Source organism: Molothrus aeneus, unplaced genomic scaffold (assembly GCF_037042795.1).
Source record: "Molothrus aeneus isolate 106 unplaced genomic scaffold, BPBGC_Maene_1.0 scaffold_35, whole genome shotgun sequence".
Lineage (NCBI taxonomy): Eukaryota > Metazoa > Chordata > Aves > Passeriformes > Icteridae > Molothrus > Molothrus aeneus.
In genome coordinates this window covers 2658296-2685396 of record NW_027099016.1, presented here as the reverse complement: position 1 = coordinate 2685396, position 27101 = coordinate 2658296, and the positions used below count along the sequence as shown (strand labels likewise).

At 53.5% G+C, this 27101-nt stretch overlaps 2 protein-coding genes across 2 annotated transcripts; one reads left to right on the top strand and one right to left on the bottom strand.

The window, feature by feature from the left end:
• The first annotated feature begins 2815 nt into the window (after positions 1-2815).
• Positions 2816-14998, top strand: FLOT1 (flotillin 1). Its single transcript, XM_066571084.1, has 12 exons — positions 2816-2970; positions 3614-3689; positions 3776-3866; positions 5400-5543; positions 6625-6744; positions 7275-7370; positions 7900-8052; positions 9155-9336; positions 10443-10488; positions 12462-12599; positions 13585-13740; positions 14294-14998. The coding sequence occupies exons 1-12, from the start codon at positions 2928-2930 to the stop codon at positions 14381-14383; spliced, it is 1335 nt and encodes a 444-aa protein (XP_066427181.1). The 5' UTR covers positions 2816-2927; the 3' UTR covers positions 14384-14998.
• A 934-nt stretch (positions 14999-15932) lies between these two features.
• Positions 15933-26954, bottom strand: LOC136570669 (tubulin beta chain). Its single transcript, XM_066571137.1, has 4 exons — positions 26758-26954; positions 22449-22557; positions 20362-20472; positions 15933-18713 (listed from the first exon to the last, which is right to left on the bottom strand). Exons 1-4 carry the CDS (start codon positions 26812-26814, stop codon positions 17656-17658), a joined length of 1335 nt encoding a protein of 444 aa, XP_066427234.1. The 5' UTR covers positions 26815-26954; the 3' UTR covers positions 15933-17655.
• Positions 26955-27101: the final 147 nt, after the last annotated feature.

Below are 27101 nucleotides of genomic sequence, written 5' to 3'. Positions count from 1 at the left end.
AAGATGACCATGATGTGACTGTGGCCATGAGTTGACCATGAGGTAACAATGAGATGACCATGACTGTGAGCATGTGATAACTGTGACCAAAGACCATGAAATGACCACAACACATCATGGCCATGTGGTGATTAAGGCCATGAGATAATTGTGAGATGACCACAATCATGACATGATTATGACCATGAGATGATCATGACCATGGAATACCCATGACTGTGACACAACCATTGCTTTGATGATGTGATTGTGACCATGAGATGACCATGAAATGACCATGAGATGATCATGACTAAATTATGGCCATGGGGTGATCAAGACCATGAGATGACCTTGACCATGCAATGACCATGACACAACCATGACCTTGAGATGACCATTACAGTGAGATGACAGTGAGCATGAGATGATGGTGATCAGGAGATGACCATGCAATGATCATGACACAACCGTGAGCATGAGATGTTTGAGATTAGGAGATGAACACAATATAACCATGTCTATGAAATTATTGTGGCCACAGGTGACCACAACCATGAGATAATGGTGATAAAGAGATGATTATGACCACAAGATGACCATGACCACGAGATGACCATGACCATGAGATGACCATGACCATAACCATGATACTAATTTGACAGAACTATGACCATGACTGTGACCATGACCATGAGATGATGGTAATCAGGAATGATATGAGCATTATGGTGAGTTGACTATGAGCATGAGATGATGGTGATCAGGAATTGACCATGACCATCATGGTGACACCATGAGTGTGATGGTGACACGACTACAACTGTGACATGACCATGAGCATGAGATATTGAGACCAAGAGATGACCATGAGATGACCATGACTATGACCATGACACAACCATGACCATAAGGTGACGAAGAAATGTCCATGACTATGACCATTTTAGAAAGTGTGTTCTCAGAGGCGAAGGGTGGAATGTGGCGGTTTGACAGGAAATGTGTTTTTTGGGATGCTGTGTTTTGGCCAATGGATAGTCAGACTTTAATATTGGCATTTAACCTGGCCATTAGGACATGGACACGCCTCTGAGAACACGGGGTAAAAGCAGGGCTCTCCCCTGGGAGGCTCCTCTTGAGTTCTGGTGAGGAAAGAGTTCGGGTCTCTCCCCCGGCCCAGCTGCTGGCTGGGCAGGGGTAGGGGAAAAGCCATGTGGCCGGGAGAGGTAGGCCTGAGCCCGGGGGTGGAAGGGTGGAAGAGAGAGAGAGAGACACCGGGAGCCATCGGGCAGCCCCCCCTGAGAGACACAGAGAGAGAGAGAGAGAGATAGCCGCTGCCTGGGACTGTAACCTTGAAACTGGATAAACATGGATAAACATGGGCCTGTGCCGGCAGCACGGCTGGGACGGAGAAGAAGGGGGGTTTCAGCCGGCCGCTTGTAGGAGCTTTTAACCACTTTCGGAGAATGAGAACTTTACAGATCATTGACCTCTCCTAGAAGATAGAGTGGAAGATGAGGAGGGAAATGTGCAAGTGTGAGAGAGGTCTGGGAGAGTGAGAAATAGTGGAAGAGTAGAGAAGAATCCTAGTGGGAAGAGATGATGGAGTGGCTTTTGCTGGACTCTTTTTGTACAGCCATGGACAGAACCATGTTCCTTGTGACACAGAGACTGCATCTAGGGGGAGGCAATGCCACAGAACCAAGAGGGTTCAGTGTTGGTGCCCCTCGGCCCCAGGGGGTGAAAAAATATGGGGGGGACAGGTGTCCCAAAGGAGAGATTGTGGGGACAGGTGTCCCAAAGGTGAGACTGTGCCTTTTTTGGATCGGGACAGAGCATCCTTAAAAAAGACAACCCCAGAAGCAGCTCTGGTCCGTGTTCAGTGGTGAGAGCACTGGACATGAAAGGAAGAGGTCACGACGGCAGATGTACTCCGGGCGGTGCCACGAGTGACACGGAAACACACGAGGCTTCAGCTGTGTTTCCAGGGGAAGCCCATGGTACAAGAAGGACTCCTCTCCTCTTGATGAATGAGGATTGATTGTCTGAAGGGTGGTGCTGGACTAAGAGTTGGTGATTTGAGGAATAGATGTATTATGTTGGAAATTTGGTGGGGGGAGGAGGAAATGTATTTGTAAGGTTTTCATTTTCCCTGTGTGTGTGTTCCTTTTTATCCATAGTTGTAGTGTAGTTAATAAAGTTTTGTTTTCTTTCTTCCCTAAGTAGGAGCCTGCTTTGCTTATTCCTGGTCACATCTCACAGCAGCTACCAGGGAGAGGGTATCCTCATGGGGGCACTGGCATTGTGCCAGTGTCAAACCATGACACCATGACATAACAATGACTGTGAGATGACCATGGCCGTGAGGAATTGTGACCAAGAAATGACCACAACATGACCATGACCATAACATGATCCTGACCATGAGATGACCATGAGCGTGAGATGATTGTGATCAAATGACCATCACCATGACCATGACCATGAGATGATTCTGACCATGACACAATCGTGGCCGTGAGATGACCATGATACAATTATGGCCATGACCTGACCATGAGATGACCGTGAGATGACCATGGTCGGGAACTCCCCAGACCCCGTCACTGCTCTCACCTCCAGGTTCATCCTTTACTGAAATTGTTCATTGCCCATGGAAAATACGGAAATCTGAGCAGGGCGCAGCCAATGGAGCACCGGGAAATCAGGGACGTCACAGGTTGCCAGGCAGAACAGATTTCCCCTGCCCGCCCTTGGCGCGGCAGCCAATGGGAAACCGCGTGTTTGGTGACGTCACCGAGCCAATGCGGAAGTGACGTGCGCGGGGGCTGCCGGGATCGGGGCGGCGGTCGCGGATCGCGATTGATCCCGATTGGTTCCGATCGATCCCGACTGATCCCCTTCGATCCCCATCGGCTCCCATCGATCCGCGGCCCTTCCCCGCCGCGATGTTCTTCACCTGCGGCCCCAACGAGGCCATGGTGGTGTCGGGTGAGTTCGGGGGGCCCAGGGGCTCCTGGTGACCCTCAGAACTCCTGGGGACCCCCAAATCCCCTCAGAATTTCCCGTGAACCCCCAGAATGCCCCAAAAACTCCCGGGAACCCCCAGAATTCCCCCCAAAAACCCTTCCAGGACCCCCGCCCGCGCCCTTCAATCTCCTGGGAACCCCCGGAATTCCCCAAAAACTCCCGGGAACCCCCAGAATCTCTGCCCTCAAAATCTCCTGGGAACCCCCAAAACCCTCCAATGAACCCCCAGAATTATCCCCAAAACTCCTGGGAACCCCCCCCGGACCCCCAAACTCACCCTGGGACTCATTGGACCGGACCCCTCCTAAGCCCCCAAACCCCTCCTGGGACCCCCCAGACCCCTCCCCGAGGGTCCCCCCCATCCATTCTGCCCCACCCCGGGACTCCTGGGGACTCCCCCCCACATTTTCCCCCAGATTTTCCCCCCAATTTCCCCCCTTCAAAACCCCTGAGGTCCCCCCTGACCAACCCAACGCCCTCCAAGCCTCTCCTGGGACCCCCCCGAAACCCGTTCCGGGGATTCCTGAGGGTGTCCCCGTGTCCCCCCGAGGTTTTGGGGTCCCCTCGGGGTTTAGGGTCCCCCCCAGCTCTCGGTGCCCCCCAGGTTTCTGCCGCAGCCCCCCGGTGATGGTGGCCGGGGGCCGGGTGTTGGTGATCCCGTGCCTGCAGCAGATCCAGCGGTGAGGAGGGGCCCGGGGGGGTTTTTGGGGGTTCGGGGTGGGGGGGGTTCCCCAGAGATTTGGGGTGATCTCCCCGGCCTCCCCAGGATCTCCCTGAACACGCTGACGCTGCCCGTGCGCAGTGAGAAGGTTTACACCCGCCACGGGGTGCCCATCTCCGTCACTGGCATCGCACAGGTACCCCTGGAACGACCCAAAACCACCCCGAAAATACCCCAAAAATACCCTCATGGACCCCAGAAAATCCCCCATCAGAACTGCCAAAAATCCCCCAAAATCCCCTCCTGGACTCCCAAAACAGCACAACCCCCCCCCCCAAAAATCCCACCCCCCCCCCCAGAAAACACCCCAGAAATCCCCCCAGAATTGCTTTCTGTGCTCCCAAAAATCCCCTCCTGGACTGCCAAAAATACCCTAAAAATCCCCCCAAAATCCCCTCCTTGGCTCCCGAAAATCCTACCTCAGAATCCCCCAAAAGTCCCTTCCTTGACCCCCAACAACCCCCTAAAAAATCTCCCATCAAAACCCCAGAAATCCCCTCCTGGACACCCCAAAATCCCCCCTCGGAATCCCCAAAAATACACTCATGATCCCCCAAAATCCTTCCCGGGATCCCCAAAATGCCCCTCGGTACCTGCAGCCCTCCCCAGACCCCAACACCCCACTGGGACCCCAACAACCCCATTCAGACCCCCCAAAAATCCACTCAGAACCCCCAAAATCTCTTTGGGAACCCTCAAAATCCCCCTCTGGGACCACCCAAATCCCCCCAGAACCCCCAAATATCCTACGCGGGTACCCCCAAAACCCCCTCGGGACCCCCAAACCGACACTCTGAAACCTCGAAATCTCCTTAGAACCTCCCAAAAATCCTCCGGGACCCCCAATTACCCCCCGGGACCCCCCAAAATCCCCCGGGGCTCCCCTGCCCGAACCAACCGGGGTGGCATGGCCCTTTTAAGTGAGGTTGTTGTGGGGCCCACCTAAGAGAATCTTAAAGCGGCGATGGTAGTGGGAAGCGCAAAACAAATCAGGGGGAGGAAGGACCCCTTAAAAGGGGGCTTGGAGTGGTGGGGCCCACCGGAAACACTTGCAGGGGTTAAAAACGCTCCCCGAAAGGGCATTTAGGGGTGAGGAATCCCTTGAATTTTTGGGGGAGTTTTGGGGAACCCCAAACCCCTGGGATTGGACCGGGAATTCTCCTTAAAAGAGACTTGGAGTGGTGGGGACCCAAAAATTCCTTAAGAGGAGGAAAAACCCTTTAAAAATCCTTTCAAAAAACCTTAAAAACATTTAAACTCCCTTTAAAGCCTTTATCAAAACCGTAAAAAATAGAAAAGGTTTGTGATGGGGCAGCCTTCCTAAACCCTTCTTAAAGGGGTCAAGGTCCAGTCCTTAAAGTGGTTCTGGGTGGTGGGGACACCAAAATCCCACTGGAGGGTCTTGACCTCCCTTAAAAGGAGTTTTTGGTGGTGGGGACCCCTTTAAGAGGGCTAAGACCTCCCCAGAAATGGGCTGGGATTGGTGTGGACCCCCAAAACCCCTCCAAGTGGATTATACTCTACAAAGGGCGCTACCCTGGTGATCCACACCCTATCAATCAAACTTCAAAAGGCAATGCCACACCTACCCCTGAAAGGGGCCGTGCCAATTTTGGGGGGTCCCAGGGGTGGCTGGGGGGGTCCCCAGGTGATCCCAGCTCCCCCACAGGTGAAGATCCAGGGGCAGAACAAGGAAATGCTGGCAGCTGCCTGCCAGATGTTCCTGGGCAAGTCGGAGAGCGAGATCGGTCAGATCGCCCTGGAGACGCTGGAGGGCCACCAGCGCGCCATCATGGCCCACATGACTGTGGAGGTGGGGCTGGGGGAAGCCACGCCCTCTTCGGGGAAGCCACGCCCCTCCCAGGACAGACACACCCATTTGGGATCCAACCAATGCCCCCCATTTGGGATGGGCCATGGCCCCTTTAAGAAATCCCAGGTCTCAGAAGCCACGCCCCCATTGTGCCAACCTGGATTGACTCACCCCCTCAGGGGGAAGTTGCCATCTCCCCTTGGGCTGGGATGTGGCTCTTTAAGAGACTTCCCCCCATTTGACCCATAAGCTCCACCCCCTGAAAGCCCCCACCCCTGGAGGAGGCCATACCCCCTGTAAAGCCACACCCACAATATGTCACCCTTTTGCTAAAGCCCTGCCCACCAGCACAAGATCCTCCTTCCCTCTAAAGCCATGCCCACTCCTGCCCCACCCCTACCCTAAGCCCCGCCTCCCTTCTTGACCCTGCCCAGTATAAGCCCCACCCTGTCTCAAAGCCACACCCACCAGACTCCACCCCATGACTCCAGCCATGCCCCTGCATCAAGTCATGTCCCTGCCTTAATCGTGACCCCACCCCTCAATTTAGATCACACCCACTTTGCTCAAGCCACATCCCACCTTAAACCTGATCTCTTTCTGCTTAAGCCACACCCGCAGAACCAAACCACGCCCCTGAGATCAAAGCCACACCCCCAGATAGCACTTCGCCTACCTGGCACCACTCATTGTCTCAAGCCACGCCCCCTGGGTAAACCATGCCCCGCCCACCATCCCTGTGCCTTTTCTCTGCTAAGCCCCACCCCAATAAGCCTGGCCCAATTTAAACTCCACCCCCTTGGGTCCCCCCCCTGCTAAGCCCAGGCCCACTAAGCTTCACCCCTGCCCTGCAATGTCCCACCCTACTTGAGCCCCACCCTGCTAAGCCCCACCTACTTAAGCCCCACCCCTTTGAGCCCTGCTCTGTTGAGCCCTGCCTAATTTGAGCCCCACCCTACAAAGCCTTGCCCCTTTTAGCACTGAGCCCTGCCCAACTTAACCCCACTCTTGGGCCCTGCCCAGCCAAGCCCCACCCCCATTTGAGCCCCGCCCTGCTAAGCCCCACCCCGGCCCCGCCCAGGAGATCTACAAGGACCGGCAGAAGTTCTCGGATCAGGTTTTCCGCGTGGCCTCCTCTGACCTGGTGAACATGGGCATCTCCGTGGTCAGCTACACCCTCAAGGACGTGCACGACGAGCAGGTGATGCACCTGGGCATGGCTGGGGACAGCTGGGGACACATCTGGGGACACCTGGCATACCTGGGGACAGCCAGGATACACCTTGGATACACCTGGGAGCAGCTGGGGAGAGCTGGGACACACCCGAGGGGGCAGCTGGAGATACCTGGGCACACCTGGGGCACACCTGGGACATAACTGAGACACTCAGGACACACCTGGGACGCACTTGGAGATGCCCAGGGACAAGATGGGGACACCTGGGATTTCACGTGGGCACAGCTGGGACAGCTGGGGGAGGCTAATACACACCTGGGATACATCTGGGGGGATGGGGTGACACAGGTGTGACACAGGTGTGACAGGGAGGTGGCACAGGTGTGACAGGTGTGTCTCTGTGCAGGGTTACCTGCACTCCCTTGAGAAGGGCGGCACAGCGCAGGTGCAGGGGTGACACAGATGGGGACTCAAGTGTGACAGGGAAGAGACACAGGTGTGACACAGGTGTGACAGGGAGGTGGCACAGGTGTGACAGGTGTGTCCCCGTGCAGGATTACCTGCGCTCCCTCGGGAAGGGCCGCACGGCGCAGGTGCAGCGCGACGCCCGCGTGGGAGAGGCCGAGGCCAAACGCGACGCCGGGATCCGCGTGAGTGACACCGGGGACATTGGGGACATTGGGGACACCCCTGGAGACACACCTGGGGGCAGCTGGGTCACCTTCCTGTCAGTCACCCCCCACTATTCCCAGTGCCCTTCAGTGCTCTCCCTGTGGGTCCCAGTTCATCCCAGTGCTCCCAGTACCCCGTTCCCCAGTGCCCTCCCAGTGCCGTTCATTTCCCATTCCAGTCTGTCCCAGTCCCTCCCAGTGCTCCCAGTACCCCATTCCCCAAACTGCCCCAGTACCCCCAGTACTCTCCCAATACCCCACTAATCCCACTCCAGCACCTCCCAGTTCTTGTCCAGCTCCTCCCAGTACCCTCAGTACCCCAGTCCCTCCCAAGTGCTCCCAGTGCCTTTCTAGTCCTGTTCCAGTTCCTCCCAGTCTCTCCCAGTCCCCCCAGTACCCCCATTCCCCAAGTGCCCCAACACCCCCCGTACACCCAGTGCTCCCAGTACCCCATTCCCCAGTCCCTCCCAGTCCTTCCCAGTCCGTCCCAGTGCCGCTGTCCCCACAGGAGGCGCGGGCGCGGCAGGAGCAGGTGTCGGCGCAGCTGCTGAGCGAGGAGGCCACGGCGCGAGCCCAGCGCGACTTCCAGGTGGCCCAGGCTGAGTGTGATGGAGCCGTCAGCGCCCGCAGAGCCACGGCTGAGCTGGCCTTCCAGCTGCAGGTGAGGCCACACCTGGACAGGGAACACAGCTGGGACAGGGAGCAAACACACCTGGGACAGGTAACACTTGGGAGTGTCACAGGGCCATGGCCTATCTGGTGTTTCAGTTACAGGTAACTCACACATCTGAGGATAGGTAGCAAACACACCTGGGGGGGCTGGAATGGGGCCTGGGAGCTCACCTGGAGCACCTGGAACCTTCCAGAACACCTGGAACCTCCAAATGCTGGGGTTTTCTCCCAAATTTGGGTCTCTCGGATCACCTGAAGACACCCCCAGGCTGCCTGAGATCCCCCTAGAGATACCTGGCCCCCCCGCCTAGTGTCACCTGTCCCCCTTGTCCCTCCCCTGATGTATTTGTGATCTGTCCCCAGTGTCCCCCATCCCTGTGTCCCTCCCTTGATGGGTTTGTGACCTGTCCCTGTGTTCCCTGTCCCCTGTCCCTGTGTTCCCTGTCCTCGTGTCCCTTCCCTAATGGATTTGTGTCCTGTCCTCGGTTCCTATGTCCCTGTGTCACCTGTTCCCATGTCCCTCCCTGGATGGGTTTGTGACCTGTCCCTGTGTCCCTTGTGTCACATGTCCCCCTGTCGCCATGTTTTACGTACATAAACAAAACTCCACAACTTTGTGAAAGTTGTAATCCTGGTATGTTTATTACAGTGTGGGACACATGTGGAGATTACTCTCCTTAAAAGACATGCGTACTTTTGGGGACTTCAGGTCCTTTTTTATCTCCTACTCAAATACATATGCATACAATTTCACAATAGGTTCATACATATTCATTTTTACGAATTTCACGTGACATTTGCCGCTAGTTCTTCTTTATCAGAAAGAATTCCTAGGTCAAGTTGACCTGCTCTCACAGCCTTCTCTGTCTCTCTTTATCACTCTGTCTCCCCCCCTTATATCTGTCCTTCACTGAATCAGTTTCTCAGAGCCCAGGCTTTTGTAGTCAGGCTAAACAGCTATGTTTTCAAACTACAGACCAACTCAAAGATGTACATTTCACCTAAATCAAAATGGATTTCTACTCTGGAGAATTTCTACTCTGTCTCACCCGTGTCCCTCCCCTGATGGATTTGTGTCCTGTCCCCCGCAGGCGGCGCGTTCCCAGCAGGCCATCGCGGCACAGCGCGGGGAGGTGGCGCTGGTGGAGCGGGCGCAGCGGGTGCAGCTGCAGGAGCAGGAGGTCGGGCGGCGCCGCCAGGAGCTCGAGGCCACCGTGCGCAAACCGGCCGAGGCCGAGCGCTACCGGCTGGAGCGGCTGGCCGAGGCACAGCGGTGAGACACTGCCCCTTTAAGGGTGGCCACACCTCTCTGGGGACGAGCCACGCCCTCCTCTGCTAGGGCGTGGTGGTGTTCTGGGGGTCACACCCATTGCCCTTCTAAGAGAAATGTTGCCCTTTTAAGAAGCAACACCCTCACTGTGGTGGGTCCCACCAGTTTGGGTGGAGTCATTGCCCCTTTAAGAGAAGCCCCACCCCTTAAAGAGAGTCACACTCCTGATGGGCCCCACTGGTAATGGTGAAGCCATTGCCCCTTTAAGAAGGAGCCACACCCTCACCCGGTTAGGCCCAGTGGGAGTTTAGGGTGTCGCACCCATTGCCCTTTGAAGAGAAGTACTGCCCCTTCAAGGAGAAGCCTCACCCTCACCTTGGTGGGTCTCCCTATTTTGGTAGGGCCATTGCCCTTTTAAGAGAGGTGTCGCCCCCTTTAGGAGAAGCCCTGTTGAGTCCCACTTGTAAAAGTGAAGCCGTTGCCCCTTTAAGAGAAGTGCTGCACTGTTAAGACAAAGCCATGCCCTCTCCCAGTCAGCTGTGATCCTGTTTTGAGGGATACCACCAGTTTGGGTAGAGCCATGGCTCCTTTAGAAGAAGCCCTACTTGTTACAGTGAGTCCTCTTCCTGGTAGGTCCCTTCCTCAAGGTGAAGCCATTGCCCCTTTAAGAAGGAGCCACACCCTTTCCCAGTCAGCTGTTGTGGAATTTTGTTGGGTTCCACCAGTCTGGGGAGAGCTGTTGCCCCTTTAAGGAGAAGCCCCACCCCTTGAGGTGAGCCACACTCTCACTGTGGTGTGTCCCACCACCTAGGGTAAAGCCACGCCCGTTGAGAGAGAAGCCACGCCTCCTCCCAGTCAGCCACCAGCACACCTTAGTGGGCCCCACCATTCTGTTTTGTAGTCATCGCCCCTTTGATAGACACATTGCCCAGCTGGCTGCTGTCATTGCCCCTTTAAGACCCATTGCCCTTTTTAAGAGAAGCCATGCCCTCTTCAAATAAACCACACCCCCACTCTGGTGAACTCACTCCTATTGCCCAATTGTCCCTTTAAGAACGGCACTGCCCCTTTAAGAGCAGCCCCACCCCCTGACTTGGCGCCCCCTACAGGACGCAGGTGCTGCTGCAGGCGGAGGCCGAGGCCGAGGCCCTCAAGGTGAGTCTGGGGCGCCTGGGGGGGTTTGGGGGGTCCCAGGTGGATTTGGGCGGCCCAAAGTAAGGTTTGGGGATCCTAGGTGAGATCTGGGGGGTCCTGAGAGGATTTGGGGGTGCCCAGTTGGATTTTGTGGCCCCAAATCTGGGAATTTTTGGGTTGCCTGGGGAATTTTTGGCTCTCACAGAATTTCAGGGGGTCCTGATCCTGTTTTGGGGTTCCCAATCCCACTTTCAGGGGTCCTGCCCTCCTTTCCAGGGCCCCTATCCTGTTTTGGGGTTCTCAATCCCATTTCCCATGTCCCCAGTGCTCTTTCAAGTCCCTGATCCCGATTTTGGGTTCCCAGTCCCATTTCTGATGTCCCCGATCCTGTTTTGGGTCCCCAATCCCATTTCATGTCCCTGATCCTGTTTTGGGTCCCCTATCCCATTTCCACTGTCCCCAGTCCTATTTTGGGTCCCCCCATCCCATTTTGTGTTCCCGATCACATTTTGGGTCCCTGATCCTATTTTGGGGTTCCCAATCCCATTCCTGGGGTTCTATCCCCGCTTTTGGGTTCCTGATCCTGTTTGTGGGGGTTCTGTCCCTATTTTCGGTCCCTGATCCCATGTCAATGTCCCCAATCCCGTTTCACATCCCCGATCCCATTTCCAAGGTTGCCAATCCTGTTTCATGACTCCAGTCCCATTTCCAATGTCCCCAATGCCATTTTAAGTCCCCAAACCCAATTTTGGGTTCCCAGTCCCATTTCTGATGTTCCCAACCCCATGTCCATGTCCCCAATCATATTTCCAGTGTCCCCAGTCCCATTTGGTGTCCCCGCACGTGACGGGCAATGTCCGTGCCATTGCCATGGCCTCCCATGCCCATGCCTGGGTTTCCAATCCTGTTTTGGGTTCCCAGTCCCATTTCCCATGTCCCCAATCCCATTTCCCTTGTGCCCAGTCCCATATCCAGTGTCCTCGACCCTGTTTCATGTCCCCAGTCCCATTTTGTGTCCCTGCAGGTGACGGGCACTGCCCACGCTGCGGCCATGGCCTCTCATGCCTGTGCCTGGGTTCCCAATCCTGTGTCATGTCCCTGATCCTGTTTTTGGGGGTTCTGTCCCCATTTTGTGTCCCCAGTCCCATGTCGGTGTCCTCAATCCCATTTCCAATGTCCCCAATCCCATCTTGGTGTCCCCAGTCCCATGTTGTGTCCCCGCAGGTGACGGGTGCTGCCCATGTCACAGCTGTGGCCTCTCATGCCCATGCCTGGGTTCCCAATCCCATTTTGGTGTCCCCAACCCCATTTCATGTCCCCACAGGTGACGGGTGCTGCCCGTGCCGTGGCCGTGGCCTCTCGTGCCCATGCCTGGGATCCCAATCCCGTTTCCCATGTCTCTAATCCCGTTTCCGGTGTCCCCAATCCCATTTTGGTGTCCCCAGTCCCATATTGTGTCCCCACAGGTGACGGGTGCTGCCCATGTCACAGCCGTGGCCTCTCATGCCCATGCCTGGGTTCCCAATCCCGTTTCCGATGTCCCCAATCCCATTTTGGTGTCCCCAACCCCGTTTCATGTCCCCACAGGTGACGGGTGCTGCCCGTGCCGTGGCCGTGGCCTCTCGTGCCCATGCCTGGGATCCCAATCCCGTTTCCCATGTCTCTAATCCCGTTTCCGGTGTCCCCAATCCCATGTTAGTGTCCCCAGTCCCATATTGTGTCCCCACAGGTGACGGGTGCTGCCCATGTCACAGCTGTGGCCTCTCATGCCCATGCGGGGGTTCCCAATCCCATTTCCCATGTCCCCAATCCCATTTTGGTGTCCCCAGTCCCATGTTAGTGTCCCCGCAGGTGACGGGTGCTGCCCGTGCCGTGGCCGTGGCCTCTCGTGCCCATGCCTGGGATCCCAATCCCGTTTCCCATGTCTCTAATCCCGTTTCCAGTGTCCCCAATCCCATTTTGGTGTCCCCAGTCCCATTTTGGTGTCCCCGCAGGTGACGGGTGCTGCCCGTGCCGCGGCCGTGGCCTCTCGTGCCCGCGCTGAGGCCGCGGCGGCTGCGGCCAAGGCCGAGGCCTTTGGGCAGTTCCAGGACGCGGCCGTGGTGGATCTGGTGCTGCAGAGGCTGCCCCAGGTGGGGACACTGGGGACACTTGGGGGGTGACACTCTGGGGATACCTGAGGACACTAGGGACACTTTAGGAATGTTTTGGGGACACCTGGGGGTGTCTTGGGGGCACTTGGGGACATTTTGGGGGGACTTGGAGACATTTTGGGGACATTTTGGGCACACCTGGGGACACTTTGGGGGATGTTCTGGGGACATTTGGCGACACTGGGGACACCTGGGAACACTTTGGGGATATTTAAGGACACTAGGGACACTTTAGAGATGTTTTGGCGACACCTGGGGACACTTTTGGAGATGTTTCAGGGACACCTGGGGACACTTGGGGACACTTACGGACATTAGGGACACTTTGGGGGTGTTTTGGGGTTGTTTTGGGGACATCTGGGAACACTTTCGGGGATGTTTTGAGTACACCCGGGGATGTTTGGGGGGCACTTGGGAACACTTTGGGGGATATTTTGGGGGCACTTTGAGGACTCTTGGGGACATTTTGTGAACACTTGGGGACATTTTGGGGGTGTTTTGGGGACACCCGGGGACACTTCAAGGACATTTTGGGAATGTTTTTGGGAACCCAGGAACACTTTGAGGACATTTTCAGGATGTTTTGGGGACACTTGGGGAATATTTTGGGGGCACTTGGGGATCCCTGATTTTGGGGTTGATTTTAGGGATACCTGAATTGGGGACAGGAATTTGGGGATCCCAGGATTGTTGCTGATTTTGAGATCCCTGATTTTGGGATCCTGGATTTGGGGCCGATTTTGGGGCTGATGTAGGAATCCCCAATTTGGGGCTGAGGATCCTGGATTTGGGGCTGATTTGGGATCCCTGATTTTGGAATCCTTGATTTGGGGCCAATTTCAGGGCTGATTTTGGGGCTGCTTTTGGGATCCCTGATTTGGGGGCTGATTTTGGGATCATTGATTTTGGGATCCCCGATTTGGGGCCAGTTTTGGGGTCGATTTTGGGATCCTGTTTGGGGCAGGTGGCCGAGGCGGTGGCGCAGCCGCTGCTGGGGACGCGCCGGGTGACGCTCGTGGGCGGCTCCGGGGCCGTCGGGGTGGCCAAAATCCCCTCGGAAATCCTGGATTTGGTCACGCGGCTGCCGGGGGCCGTGGGGGCGCTGGCCAGGGGCTCCCAGGTGAGATGGGGGAATTCGGGGTCCCAGGTGGATATTTGGGGGGTCCCAGGTGGATATTTGGGGGATTTTGGGGATCCCAGGTAGAGTTTGAAGCATCCCAGGTGTATGTTAGAATGAATTTTGGGGGATTTAGGGGGTCCCAGGGAGAAACTGGGGTCTCTGAGTGGATTTTGGGGGGTCCCAGATGGATATTGGGAAATTTTGGGGGTTCCTGGATGGGTTTGGAGAGTCCCAGATGGGGTCTGGGGGAGTCCCTGAGGTGATTTGGGCGGTCCCAGGTGAGATTTGGGGTGAATTTTGGGGTTCCCAGGTGGATTTTAGGGTGAATTTGGGGGATCTGGGGGAACCCAGGGGCATTTTGGGGGGTCCCCAATGGATTTTTGAGGTCTCAGGTGAGGTTTGGGGGTCCCATTTGGATTTTGGGGTGAATTTGGGGAGTCCTGGATGGGTTTGGGGGCCCCAGGTGAGATTTGGGCTGAATTTGGAGGAATTTTGGGGACCCCTGGGGGAAGGTGACACCCCCAGGTCCCCCGTCCCCCCCTTGTCCCCTCAGGTGACCCCGACGGAGCCTGAGGGTGGCACCAGAGCCACTGAAACGTCTCAAAATTCCCCCAAAGTGTCCCTGAGTGCCACCCCCCAGTGACACCAAAGTGTCCCCGAGTGCCACCACCCCCCCAGTGCCACTGGGACCCTGCTGTGTCCCCAAAGTGCCACCCAAGTGCCACCACCCCGATGCCACCGCATCCCCTAAGTGCCACTGGTGGCTCCTGAGGCCACCAAGGTGCCACCGGCCCCCAAGTCCCTTTGTCCCCAGAATGCCACCATGCCTTGCATGTGCCCAAAGTGCCAGTGCTGCAGTGTCATCATGTCCCCAAAGTGTCCCCTAAATGTCCCTGTGGTGCCACTGTCCCAAGGTGCCACCTTGTCTCTTAAGTGTCCCTGTAGTGCCACCACCCTCTGGTGTCACTTTGTCCCTGAAGTGCCGCACCCAAATGTCATCGTGTCTCTGAAATGTCCCCAAGGTGCCACCCCCAAATGTCAGTACATTCTCAAAGTGTCCCCAAGGTGCCACCACCGCCCCCATGTCCTGTGTCCCCAGACTGCCACCACTGCAGTGTCACCCTGTCCCAAATGTCCCCAAGGTGCCACCTTGTCCCCAAAGTGCCCCCACTGCAGTGCTGTGTCAATAAAGTGTCCCCAAAGTGCCACTACCCCCAGTGTCACCTTGTCAATAAAGTGTCCCCAAGGTGCCACCACAGCAGTGTCCCTGTGTCTTGTTAAGTGCCACCACCCCTGCAGTGTCCCCAAAGTGTCACTCAGGTACCACCATCCTCCCATTCATCATGTCCCAAATGTGTCCCCAAGGTGCCACCACCTCCCAATGTCACCTTGTCCCCAAAGTGTCCTTAAAGTGCCACCATCCCTTGCATATCCCCAAAGTGTCACCCTTGAATGTCCCCATGTCCCCATTCCCTCCAAGTGCCCACCTTGTCCCTTGTCCCCAAGGTGTTCCCTAAGTGCCACCACCCCCGTGCGACCCCAATGTCCCCAACCAGTGATGTTCCCATGCTGCCACCACCAGAGCCACTGACAAGGGGACACCCTGCAGACACTGTGGGGAGGGGACAGGTGACACAGGGACCTCTCAGAGTGACCCCAGGTGACTATGGGGACCCTGGAGAGGAACCCAGGTAACACTGGGGACCTTCAGGTGGGGACATGGGGATCTCCAAGGTGACAATAGGGACACTAAAGTGACCCCAGGAAATCCTAAAGTGACCCTGGACTCTCCAGGTGACCCCAAGGTGACATCGGGCTCCAGGTGACAGAGGTGACAATGGGGACCCTCAGCTGGGGACATGGGGACACCCCAGGTGACCCTGAAGTGATGCTGAGATGCCCCCAGGTGACTCTAAAGTGACCCCAGGACCTCCCAGGTGACCCTGAGGTGACACCAAGACCCCTCCCAGTGACCCCCAAGGTGACAATGAGACCTTCCAGGTGACACCAGGGTGACCCGAAGTGACACCAGAGACCCTCTAGGTGACATTGGAACCCCTGAAGTGACACCCAGGTGACAGTGGGGACCCTCAGGAGGGGACACTGGGACCCCCCAAGTGACCCCACACCCCCCAGGACCCTGCAGGTGACCCAGGAAGTGACACGGGAGGTGACACAGGTGACACCCGCGGTGGCTTTTCCATCCCGAGTTTATTCTGGACCCGGGGGCGACTTTTCAATATGAAAAACAAAAGAAACGGGAAAAAAACAAAAACATCCAAAAATGGGAGAGAGCGACCGGACACCGGGAACGGCGACGGAATCGGGGAGAAACTGAGGGGAAATGGGAAAAACGGACAAGAATGGGGAAAAACAAATAAAAATGGGGAGAAACTGACAAATAATGGGGAAAAATTAACAAAAATTGGGGAAAAAAAATGAACAAAAATTGAGGAATATGAACCCAAAGTAGAGAAAAATGGTTCAAAAAATGACTGAGCAAAAATCGGGAAAAATCAACAAAAAATTGGAAGAAAGGACCCCAGAGTTGGGAAAAAGGAATGGAATTGGGTTGAGAATGAGCAAAAACAGGGGAAAAAAGAGTAAAAATTGGAAAAGTGGAAAAAAAGACCAAAAATGGGGGAAACTGACCAAAAACGAGGAAAATTGGTTGAAAATAATCAAAAATGAGGAGAGACTTAAATGAGAGGGAAATGAACCAAAAAAGGGGAAAAATGAGAAAAAATATGGAAAATGACAAAAAATTGGGAAAAAACCATTCAAAACTTAGGAAAAATTACAAAAAATATTGGGAAAATGGAGCCAGAGTGGGGCGGGGGAGGGGACAGGAGGCCGTGGTGGCAGTGGGGGAGGGGCGGAGGTGATGATGATGATGATGAAGGTCAGCAACTCTTCCAAGATGAGGCTGAAGGTCAAGAGCTCTTGGAGGCTCTTCCATGATGAGGATGATGGTGGTCAAGGCCAAGTGACCAACCCTGATGAAGGTCAAGGAATCTTCCATGATGATGATGAAGGTCAGCAACTGTTCCATGATGAGAGTGAAGGTCAAAAACTCTTGGAGGCTCTTCCATGATGAAGGCGATTATGATGAAGGTCAAGGCCAACTGACCAGCCCCAATGGAGACCAAGGGCTGAGGATGATGATCGAAGACTCTGCAAGGACCACAATGAAGGCCAGGAACTCCTGGAGGCTCTGTGAGGAGGAGGATGATGAGCTCTGGGGACTCTTCAAGGATGATGAAGGTTGGGGAGCCATTGATGATTCTTTGATGAAGACCATGATGAAGGTTGGGGACTCCTTGACAATGATGAACCTTGGGGATCCTTTAACGATGAGGGAAATTGGAAGCTCTGACCATGATCAGGATTGGAGACTCTTCAATGATGATGATCAGGACTGGAGACTCTTCAAGAATGACCATGATGAAGGTTGGGGACTGTGAGGACAACACTGAAGGCTGGGGACTCTTCAAAGATGATGATGAAGGTTGGGAACTCTTCAGTGCTGATGAAAACCGGGAACTCTTCAAGGATGAAGACGACAGAAGTTGGGAGCTCTGACCATGATCAGGATTGGAGGCTCTTCAAGGATGACAAAGACCAAGAACTCATTGATGATGATGATGAAAGCTGGGGACTCTTCATGGATGGCAATGATGAAGATTAGGGGATTCTTCAAAGATGGTGAAACCTGGGGACCACGAGGACAACGCTGAAGGTTGGGTGGGGACTCCGCTGCTGCCGCCACCGATGGCCAAGGCCAACACTGACGATGATGAAGGACGATGACGATGACACCGAAGGCGCCGCCCGCCGGTTGACGCCTCTCTGGGACAACACACCAGGAAAGGGAGGAGCAACACTGCCAAGGACTGGGACCTCCGGAGAAACCCCTCAGGCCTCCTCTTCGGCCTCCTCGCCGAAATCCTCCTCCTCCTCGGCCGTGGCGTCCTGGTACTGCTGGTACTCGGACACGAGGTCGTTCATGTTGCTCTCGGCCTCGGTGAACTCCATCTCGTCCATGCCCTCGCCCGTGTACCAGTGCAGGAAGGCCTTGCGCCGGAACATGGCCGTGAACTGCTCCGAGATGCGCTTGAAGAGCTCCTGGATGGCCGTGCTGTTGCCGATGAAGGTGACGGCCATCTTGAGGCCGCGCGGCGGGATGTCGCACACGGCCGTCTTCACGTTGTTGGGGATCCACTCCACGAAGTAGGAGCTGTTCTTGTTCTGCACGTTCAGCATCTGCTCGTCCACCTCCTTCATGGACATGCGCCCGCGGAAGACGGCGGCCACGGTGAGGTAGCGGCCGTGCCGCGGGTCGCAGGCGGCCATCATGTTCTTGGCGTCGAAGACCTGCTGGGTGAGCTCGGGCACGGTGAGGGCGCGGTACTGCTGGCTGCCCCGCGAGGTCAGCGGCGCGAAGCCGGGCATGAAGAAGTGCAGCCGCGGGAAGGGCACCATGTTGACGGCCAGCTTGCGCAGGTCGGCGTTGAGCTGGCCGGGGAAGCGCAGGCAGGTGGTGACGCCGCTCATGGTGGCCGACACCAGGTGGTTGAGGTCGCCGTAGGTGGGCGTGGTCAGCTTGAGGGTGCGGAAGCAGATGTCGTAGAGCGCCTCGTTGTCGATGCAGTAGGTCTCGTCCGTGTTCTCCACCAGCTGGTGCACGGACAGCGTGGCGTTGTAGGGCTCCACCACCGTGTCCGACACCTTGGGCGACGGCACCACGCTGAAGGTGTTCATGATGCGGTCGGGGTACTCCTCGCGGATCTTGGAGATGAGCAGCGTGCCCATGCCCGAGCCGGTGCCGCCGCCCAGGGAATGGGTCAGCTGGAAGCCCTGCAGGCAGTCGCAGCTCTCGGCCTCCTTGCGCACCACGTCCAGCACAGAGTCCACCAGCTCGGCGCCCTCCGTGTAGTGACCCTTGGCCCAGTTGTTGCCGGCACCGCTTTGGCCTGGAAAAGGGGAGGAAGGCTTGGGTTGGGATCTTCAAACCACCTTTGAGGACCTTAAAACCACTTTTGAGAACCTTTACACCACCTCTGAAGACCTTTAAACAATCTTTAGGGACTTCAAGAACCTCAAAACCACCTTGGGGAGCTTTAAACTCTCCTCCTTTGAGGAACTTTGAACCATCCTTGAGAATCTTCAGGACCCACAAACCTGAAGATGCTCAGAGCATCTCTGGGGACCTTAGGAAGCTTCAAAACATCTTTAGGGACCCTTAACCCAACCTTGAAGACCCTTGAATCACTTTTGGGGATGATGAGCACCTCCATTTCCACCTTGAGAATGCTCAAGCCACTTTGGGGACCTTCAAATCATCTCTGAGGATCTTTGAGGACCCCTGACCCCCCCAGCTCAGCCCCTCCCTGTGGTGACCCTTGGCCAGGGGTAGACAAGGAGGAATTGGGTTGGGGTCTTCGAGGTGACTTTAGGCACCCTCAAAACACCTTTGGGAACATTGAAGAATCTTTTAATCACTTTTGGAGACCTTCAGATTAATGCTGAAGACTTTGGGGACCCTCAAACCATTTTTGGGGACCTTCAAAGCATTTCTGAGAACCTTGGGCAACTCTTTACCACCTATGGGACGTTCCCCCCACTTCTGGGGACCTCAAGCACTTCTGTCCCCAATTGGGGACCTTCACATTACTCTTTAAGGGACCTCGATCCCACCTGTGGGGACCTCAGGCACCTTTAACTCCACCTTGGGGATACTTGGAATCCTTAACCCCTTCTTTGGGACCTTCACTTCACCCTTGAGGACCTTCAAACCCACTTTGGGGGGACACTTGGGGACCTTCACCTCACTTTGGGGACCTTCACATCACCCCTGGGGACACCCGAGGACCTTCAAACCCTCCTTGCTGGGATGCTTGGGGACCTTCATGCCACCCTTGGGACCTCCAACCCCACCCTTGGGACACCTGGGAACCTTTATCTCCCCTTTGGGGCCCTGCCATCCCTTCAGGCCACCCCCTGCTGTCCCAGATACAGCCCAGGTGTGTCCCCAAGTGTGTCCTGAAGTGAACCTGCCGCCCCTCGAGAGCCCCCAAGTGTCCCCAGGTGTTCCCCAATACCCAGATATCCCTAATGTCCCTCAGCAACCCCCAGGTGTACCCAAGATACCCTCAAGTGTCTGCAGATGTCCCCAAGACTCCCAGGCATGTCCCCAAGTGTGTCCCAGGTGTCTGCAGCTGTCCTTGCCATGTGCCAAGAGTCCCCAGATGCCTTGAGCATCCCCAGGTGTCCCTGAGAAGCCCCCAGGTGTCCCAGATGTCCCCAAGATGTCCCTAGGTGCGCCCGCTGGTATCTCCAGATGTCCCACAGGTGTCCTCTATGTCCCCAGGAACCTCCAGGTGGTCCAGGTGTGTCCCCAGATGGCTCAGGTGTGTAGCAGATGTACCCAAGTATGCCACCAGGTGTACCCCAATGTCCCCAAGCATGTCACAAATGTCCCCAAGTGTTCCCCCAGATGTCCCAGGTGTGCCCCCAGGTGTCCCCAAGTGTGTCCCAATGTCCCCAGGAGTGCTCAAATGTCCGCAGTCGTGCCCAAGGTGTCCCAGATGTCCCCCGGTGTGTCCCAGGTGTGTCACTCACCAAACACAAAGTTGTCAGGCCGGAAGATCTGCCCGAAGGGGCCGGAGCGCACAGAGTCCATCGTGCCGGGCTCCAGATCCACCAGGATGGCCCTGGGCACGTATTTACCCCCTGGGGACAGCAAAAATGTCACCAAAACCCAGAGAATTCACCCCAAAACCACCAGCATGGCCCTAGGCAGGGATTAACCTCCTGGGGAGTGACCAAAACCCAGAGAATTCAACCCAGAACCAGAAGAGTTACGTCCAAACCAGCCAAAATTAACCCAAACCCATCCAGAATCGTCCTAAACACATCCATATCAACCTATAAACACCTGAAATCACCCCAAAATACTCAGAATTACCCTAAACCCACCAAGAAACACTACAAACCAACCCAGAAACAAAGCAAACCAACCCAGAATTACCCCAAACACACTCCAAAACACCCAGAATTACCCCAAAACAACCTAGAATCATCCCCCAAACCAAGAGAATTGCTCCCAAAATGCTCAGACTTAACCCAGAAATACCAGAAATAGCTCCAGCAAAAACCAAAATCACTCCTAAAATGCCCCAAACCACCCCATGTGACAGCAACACACCCAAAATCGCCCCAAAGTCTGAAATCACCCTAAAACACCTGAAATGACACCAAAAATCCACCCCCAAAAAAGCCCAAATCACCCCCAAACCACCCGGAATTACCCCATAAATAAGTGGAATCACCTCAAAACCACCACAAATCCACCTAAGTTCACCACCAAACACCCACCATCATGCCCATATCATCCCAAAAATACCCCAAATCTCCTGGAATCAACCCAAAACCACCCAAATGAACCCCAAAACCCCCCAAATTACTCCAAAAAATTTAAAATAATTCCCAAACCATCTAAAATCACCTCAAACCCACTTCGGGCCAGCCCTAAAATAGTCAAAATCACTCTGAATTACCCAGAATTGCCCCAGAACACCCCAAAATGACCTAAAAGCAATCCAGACCTCCCTAAAACTCAACCCTAAAGGACTTCTAAAACTCCCAAATTCACCCCAAAAACAGCCCTAATAACCTAAACCACCCAAAATCACCCCCAAAATCTCCCAAATTCAATCCCAAAACCCCCAAATTAATTCCAAAGCCTCTCAAAATTACCCCCATATCATCCCAAACCAATGCCAAAATAACCCCAGAAGTGTCAAATTCACCCCAACTTCCCCAAAGCCACCCCAAAAACTCCCCCACAGCAAGCCAGAATGGGACATGGGGACAGGGAGGAGACAAATGACAATGGACAGGTGACACTGAGGATGGGGCACAGGAGACAGGGTGGCACACAGGGTGACAAAGGACAGGTAACACCAGGGGAATATTAGGGACAAGGTGACGATGGACAGGTGACATGGCATGGGTGGGGACATGGGGGACAGGAAGGGGGTCAGAGAGGACAAGTGACACTGGAGATACGTTGGGGACAAGATGTGGGTGACAGGGAACATGGTGACACTGGGAAGGGACAGGATGCAGCGACACCAGGGGGGGTCACAGGGTGACACAGCAGGTGGCCATGGACACCAGGGGATCCCCAGGATTGAAGGTGACAGGGGACAAGGTAACACTGCGAGGTGACAATGGACAAGTGACACTGGTGGGTGACAGGACAAGGTGACCCCATAGGTGTGACAAAGGAGGGGGTGGCACTCAGGGATACAGGAGATGAGGTGACACAGGGCATGGACAAGGACAAAGTGACACTGGGACGTGACAGCAGGACAAAGGTGACGCTAAGGGGGAAGCACGGGGGACACAGTGACAAAGGGATGACAAAGTGGTAACATACAGGACAGTGACACTGGGGACAGGATGACAATAGGGGGGATGAGGTGACACAGGAGGTTGACAAAGCAAGAAGTGACAATGTGGGGGTGAGGAAGTGACACTGGAAGTGACAAAGTATCAGCAGAGGAAGGTGACAAAGGAAAGTGACATGGGGGGTGACAGTGGGACAAGTGACACCCACACTGAGTGACACCATGAGGGGGGGAAGGGCAGAGGAGCCCCAGGGGGTGTGGCAGCTGTCCCCAGGTGCCACCTGCTGTCCCCACCTGTGGCCTCGTTGTAGTAGACGCTGATGCGGTCCAGCTGCAGGTCGCTGTCCCCATGGTAGGTGCCCGTGGGGTCGATGCCGTGCTCGTCACTGATCACCTCCCAGAACTGTGGGGACAAGGGGACAGCTTGGGGATGGCTCAGGGACAGCCCAGGAGCGGGTTTGGGGCAAAAAACCAGGAATATGGGGAAAAAAACTGAAGGTTTTGAGAGGAAAAAGAGGGATTTTAGTGAGGAAAAGGGGGGGGGCGTGGTCAGGGGGTTAAAAGGGGTGGGGCTTGTGGAGGAGTGAGATAAGCTGGGCCACACCCACTTTGTGACAAATGGGACCCGAGTTGGGGGGAAAATGAGCATTTGGAGAAGAAAAAATTGTGATTTTAGGGGCAAATATGGGGATTTTGAGGTCAGAAATGGGGGCTTGGGGACATGGTGAGGGTTAAAAGGGGCAGGAGATAAAGAGGGGTGTGGTCAGGTAGGCCAGGCCCACCCCAGACTCAATTCTGGGGAAAAAATTAGAATTTTGATCAAAAAAAATTGGGGATTTTAAGGTGAGAAATGGGAGTTGGGGGCTAAAAGGGGTTGAGCTTAAGGTGGGGTGAAGGCAGCTGGGCCACACCCACTTTGCTACACCTGGGACCCCGTTTTGGGGGACAAAATGAGGATTTGCGGCTAAAAAGATTCAGGAATTTTAAAATAAGAATTTGGGATTTAAAAGTATGAAATAGCAGTTGAGGAGTATCAAAAAATCTAGATTTTAAGAAAAAAAAAAAAGGATTTAGAGGGGAATTGATAGCATAGTCTGGGACAGAGGGGCAGAGCTTGTGGAGGAGAGGAGCTATGCCCACTTTGCTACACCTGGGATTTATTTTGGGGACAAAAAAGGGGATGTTGGGATCTTATAGAAAGAACAAAATGTAAATTCAGCCCCACCCACCTCCCCTAGGCAATGTTTTTGGGGGTAAAATAAAGGATTTAGGGATTTAAAGGAATTTGGGGGGGTGGCCAAGTGACAGGCAGGATCCACAAGACCTCCCCCAGAGCCAGGACCTTTTTTTGGGTTGTAAAATGGGGATTTTGCAGGGCTTTTAAAATAAAATTAGGGTGTGCTCAGGTCCTAAAAGGGTGTGGCTACAACCCACAGCCACTCCACGACCCTTTTTTGGGGGAAAAAAGGCGATTTTTAGGATTTTTTCGTGGTTTGGAGGTGTGGGGAAGGGAAGCGGGCGGGGCTCTATGAGGGAGGGGGCGTGGCCAGTGCGGCGCAGTCCCGCTCCCCGAAAAGGGCGGGAACGCGGGAAAATGGCGGCAACTCGTTAAAATTCAAACCAATCCTTCCAAAATTGGCTCCTTGCACCCCAAATCGGCTTTTTCATCAACCCAAAATCAGGATTTTTCATCACCCAAATTCGGCTCGGAGAGCTTCAAGTTTTGTATGTGAAGTTTAGATTCCAAAAATGCGGGGGATTGGGTTCAAATGGGCCGGGGCAGGGGGGGTGGGGGGGGCAATCCAGCGTGAGGGGAAAATGAGGTGAAAAAAGGTGACTTTGGGGTTAAAGATGAGAAATGCGGCAAAAAATGTGGATTTTGGGACTGTGGAGAGAGGAATAGCATTAAAATATTGATTTGGGGTAAAAGCCATTAATTTTGAGATTGTTATTTCAAAAAAAAAAAAAAAAAAAGAGGTATAAAATGGTGATTTGAGATAAAAATGGTGGTTTGGAGATTATGAGCGAAAAATGTATTTAAAAACCAACAATTTTGGGTAATAGAAGAAAAAAGGGTTTAAAAATATTAATTTTTGGAGGTGAGAGAGAAAAGAGGATTAAAACCCAGCAATATGAGGTAAAAAAAAAGAAACATAGGCTTAAAAATGCTGATTTTGGAGATGAGGAAGGCAATTGGTTAAAACCCGGTATTTTAGGGGGTTGTGAGCAAAAATGGGTTAAAAATTTGGAATTTTGGGGTTGATGGGACAAATAGGTTAAAAAAAGGCATTTTCAGGGAATGTAGGAAAGAAATACCTCCAAAAAAGTTCATTTGGGTTAAAAATGGAGATTGTGGGCAAAGAAAATGAGTTTAGAAAGTTGAAATTCGAATAAACAGCATTTCAGAGTAAAAAAAAACAACTGCATTTTGGAGCCTTGGGAAACAGTGGGTTAAAAATTACGTTTTCTGAGAAAAAATGTGAGTTTGGTGCAGAATTGAGAGTTTAGTGACAGGAATATATGGATTATGGGGAGAAAACGATATCTAGAGGTAAATATTGCGAATTTTGGGGTAAAAAAAAACGGATTTGGGGCTAAACCACAATTTTTGAGGGTAAATTTAACCTGATAAATACCAGTATTTTCTGTACAGTAAAAACCCCTTTTTTGGGCCTCAAAATCGCAATTTGGGTTGAAAACCTCTTTCCCAAAGCTAAAAAAAAAAATCAACAACCGCTTTTTAGGGTTAGTAACTCTAATAAAGCGTTTTGGAGAACAAAGATTTTGGTGCGGGGCAGGAAATGGAAATGTTCATTTTGGGGGCAGGAAATGCGGTCTAGAGACACAAAGAGAGGGGGTTGGGGCTGAAAAGGGCGATTTTGCGACAAAAAGTAACATTTAAAAAAGAAAAAAAAAAGGAATATGGGTTTAAAGAAGGCCCTTTTGTGGGTGAAGTGGATATTCAGGGGAAAAACCGGGTTTTTGATGCAGCAAAAATGACATTCCAGTCTGAAGAATTGCAAATTCCGAGGCCTAAAATAACGCTTTTTTGGGCAAAACCCCACCAGTTTGTATTTAAAAAAAATAAATATAAAATGTTAGTTTTGGAGAAAAAACGGTGATTTTGAGGCAAGAAAAAAGCGGATTTGGAAGCACAAAGCTGCGATTCTTCCCCCGACCCTCCATTTTGGGGCTGGAAACCTCCATTTTGGGGCTGGGAGCTCCCTCCGTGCTGCAGAAAATCCCCATTTTAACCCTAAATTCTACTTCTGGAAAATAAATCCAGTCGTTTTTCTGCTCAAAACTCCACATTTTGGGGATATGAATCTTGATTTTGGACGGAAATGTTGTTTTGCAAAACAAAAGATGCTGAGCTGGAGCTCCGAAGCTCCATTTTGGGGCTGGGAAGGAAAAAGGTTTTTGGGCCAAAAAGCTGCATTTTAGCAGCAAAAAAAAACCTTTCATCAATGAAAAAAATCCCTTAAATCAGAAAAATTAACATTTTGAGAACTAAAATACACTTTTTTGAAAATCAAGTCATCCATACTTAGGCGTAAGAAGGGCATTTCAGTGAAAAAAGCTGATTCAAATTAAAAAACCCATCAGTTCTGCAGATTAATATTGCAATTTAAAGACCTTAAATCCACATTTAAGGAATAAAAAAAAAAAAAACAGACTGCTTCTGTCATAAAATCCTGCAGTCTAAAACCTTAAAAATCCTTGTTTTGCGGAAAAAAACCCTCCAATTTGGAACAAAATATAGGAACACAGCTCTTATTTAGGGAATAAAAACCTTTATTGTGGATATTAAGCCGCTTTTTTGGGGGGCTTAAATCCTCACATTTTCGGGTCTGACCCCTCCGGGCGTCACGCCCCGTTTGGGGGTCAAAAATCTTTATTTTGGGGCACAAAATCCGCTTTTTTTAATGTAAAATTGGACGGTTTTGCAGTGAAAATAGCCGATTTTAGGGGCGAAAATACCCAATTATGGGGTGAAAACAACCGATTGCAGACTGAAAAAGCAGCATTTAAAGTATGGTACTTTAAAAACGAAAAACATCAGGTTTTAAATTTAATTATGAATATATTGTTGTGAAAAACCTAATTTGGAAGTTAAATCCTTTAATTTCGGGGCTTCTCGCCGCCATTTTGGCGCCTTCCCCGCCCATCCTCAGCCAGACCCCCTCGATAACGGGCAAAAAGTGCCATTCGCGGCCAAATCTTTGAAACAGTCATTTAAATTAAGATAAAACAGTAATATTTTCTTTAAACACCCCCAAAAAAGGCGATTTTGGAGGCGAATTCGCCGCGGTTCAGGGCCGCCGCCCTCAGCCGCCATTTTGCGGCCGCGTGCGAGGGGGGCGCGTTCAGCCACCGAAAATCCTCATTTAGCGACAGAATCTCCTGATTTTAACCCAAAACCCGCCCCATTCAGCACGGCCCTCTTCCCTCACAGGCGCTTCTGCGGGGGGAAAACGCCGATTTTGGGCTAAAATCGCCCTGGTTTGGGTCACCCTTTGTCTTGGCGCGCGGGGGATGGGGGAGCTCTTAAAGGGGCAACGCCGCCGTGGCGGGGGATGGAGGCGGGGCCCGCTGCGCTCACCTTGGCGCCGATCTGGTTGCCGCATTGGCCCGCCTGGATGTGGACGATCTCCCTCATGGCGGCGGCGGAGTCTGGCGGGGGGGCTCGGGCCCACCCGGACGGCGCGGAGGCGCTCGGAAAACGGAATAAAAAAAACGTAAAGAGGCGGCACGGCCCCTTTAAGAGCAGAGTGAAGGCGCGAGCGCGACGGCGGTGAAAATGGCGGCAGCCACGGCCCCGCGCGCGCTCATATAGGACAAAGCCTGGGCTCCCATTGGTCGGCACCGCCCGCTTTCCATCCTTCTATTGGTTAATCGTGTTGTCAATCCAGCTTTCTGCGCTTCAATTGGTCTAAACCTCTCCTA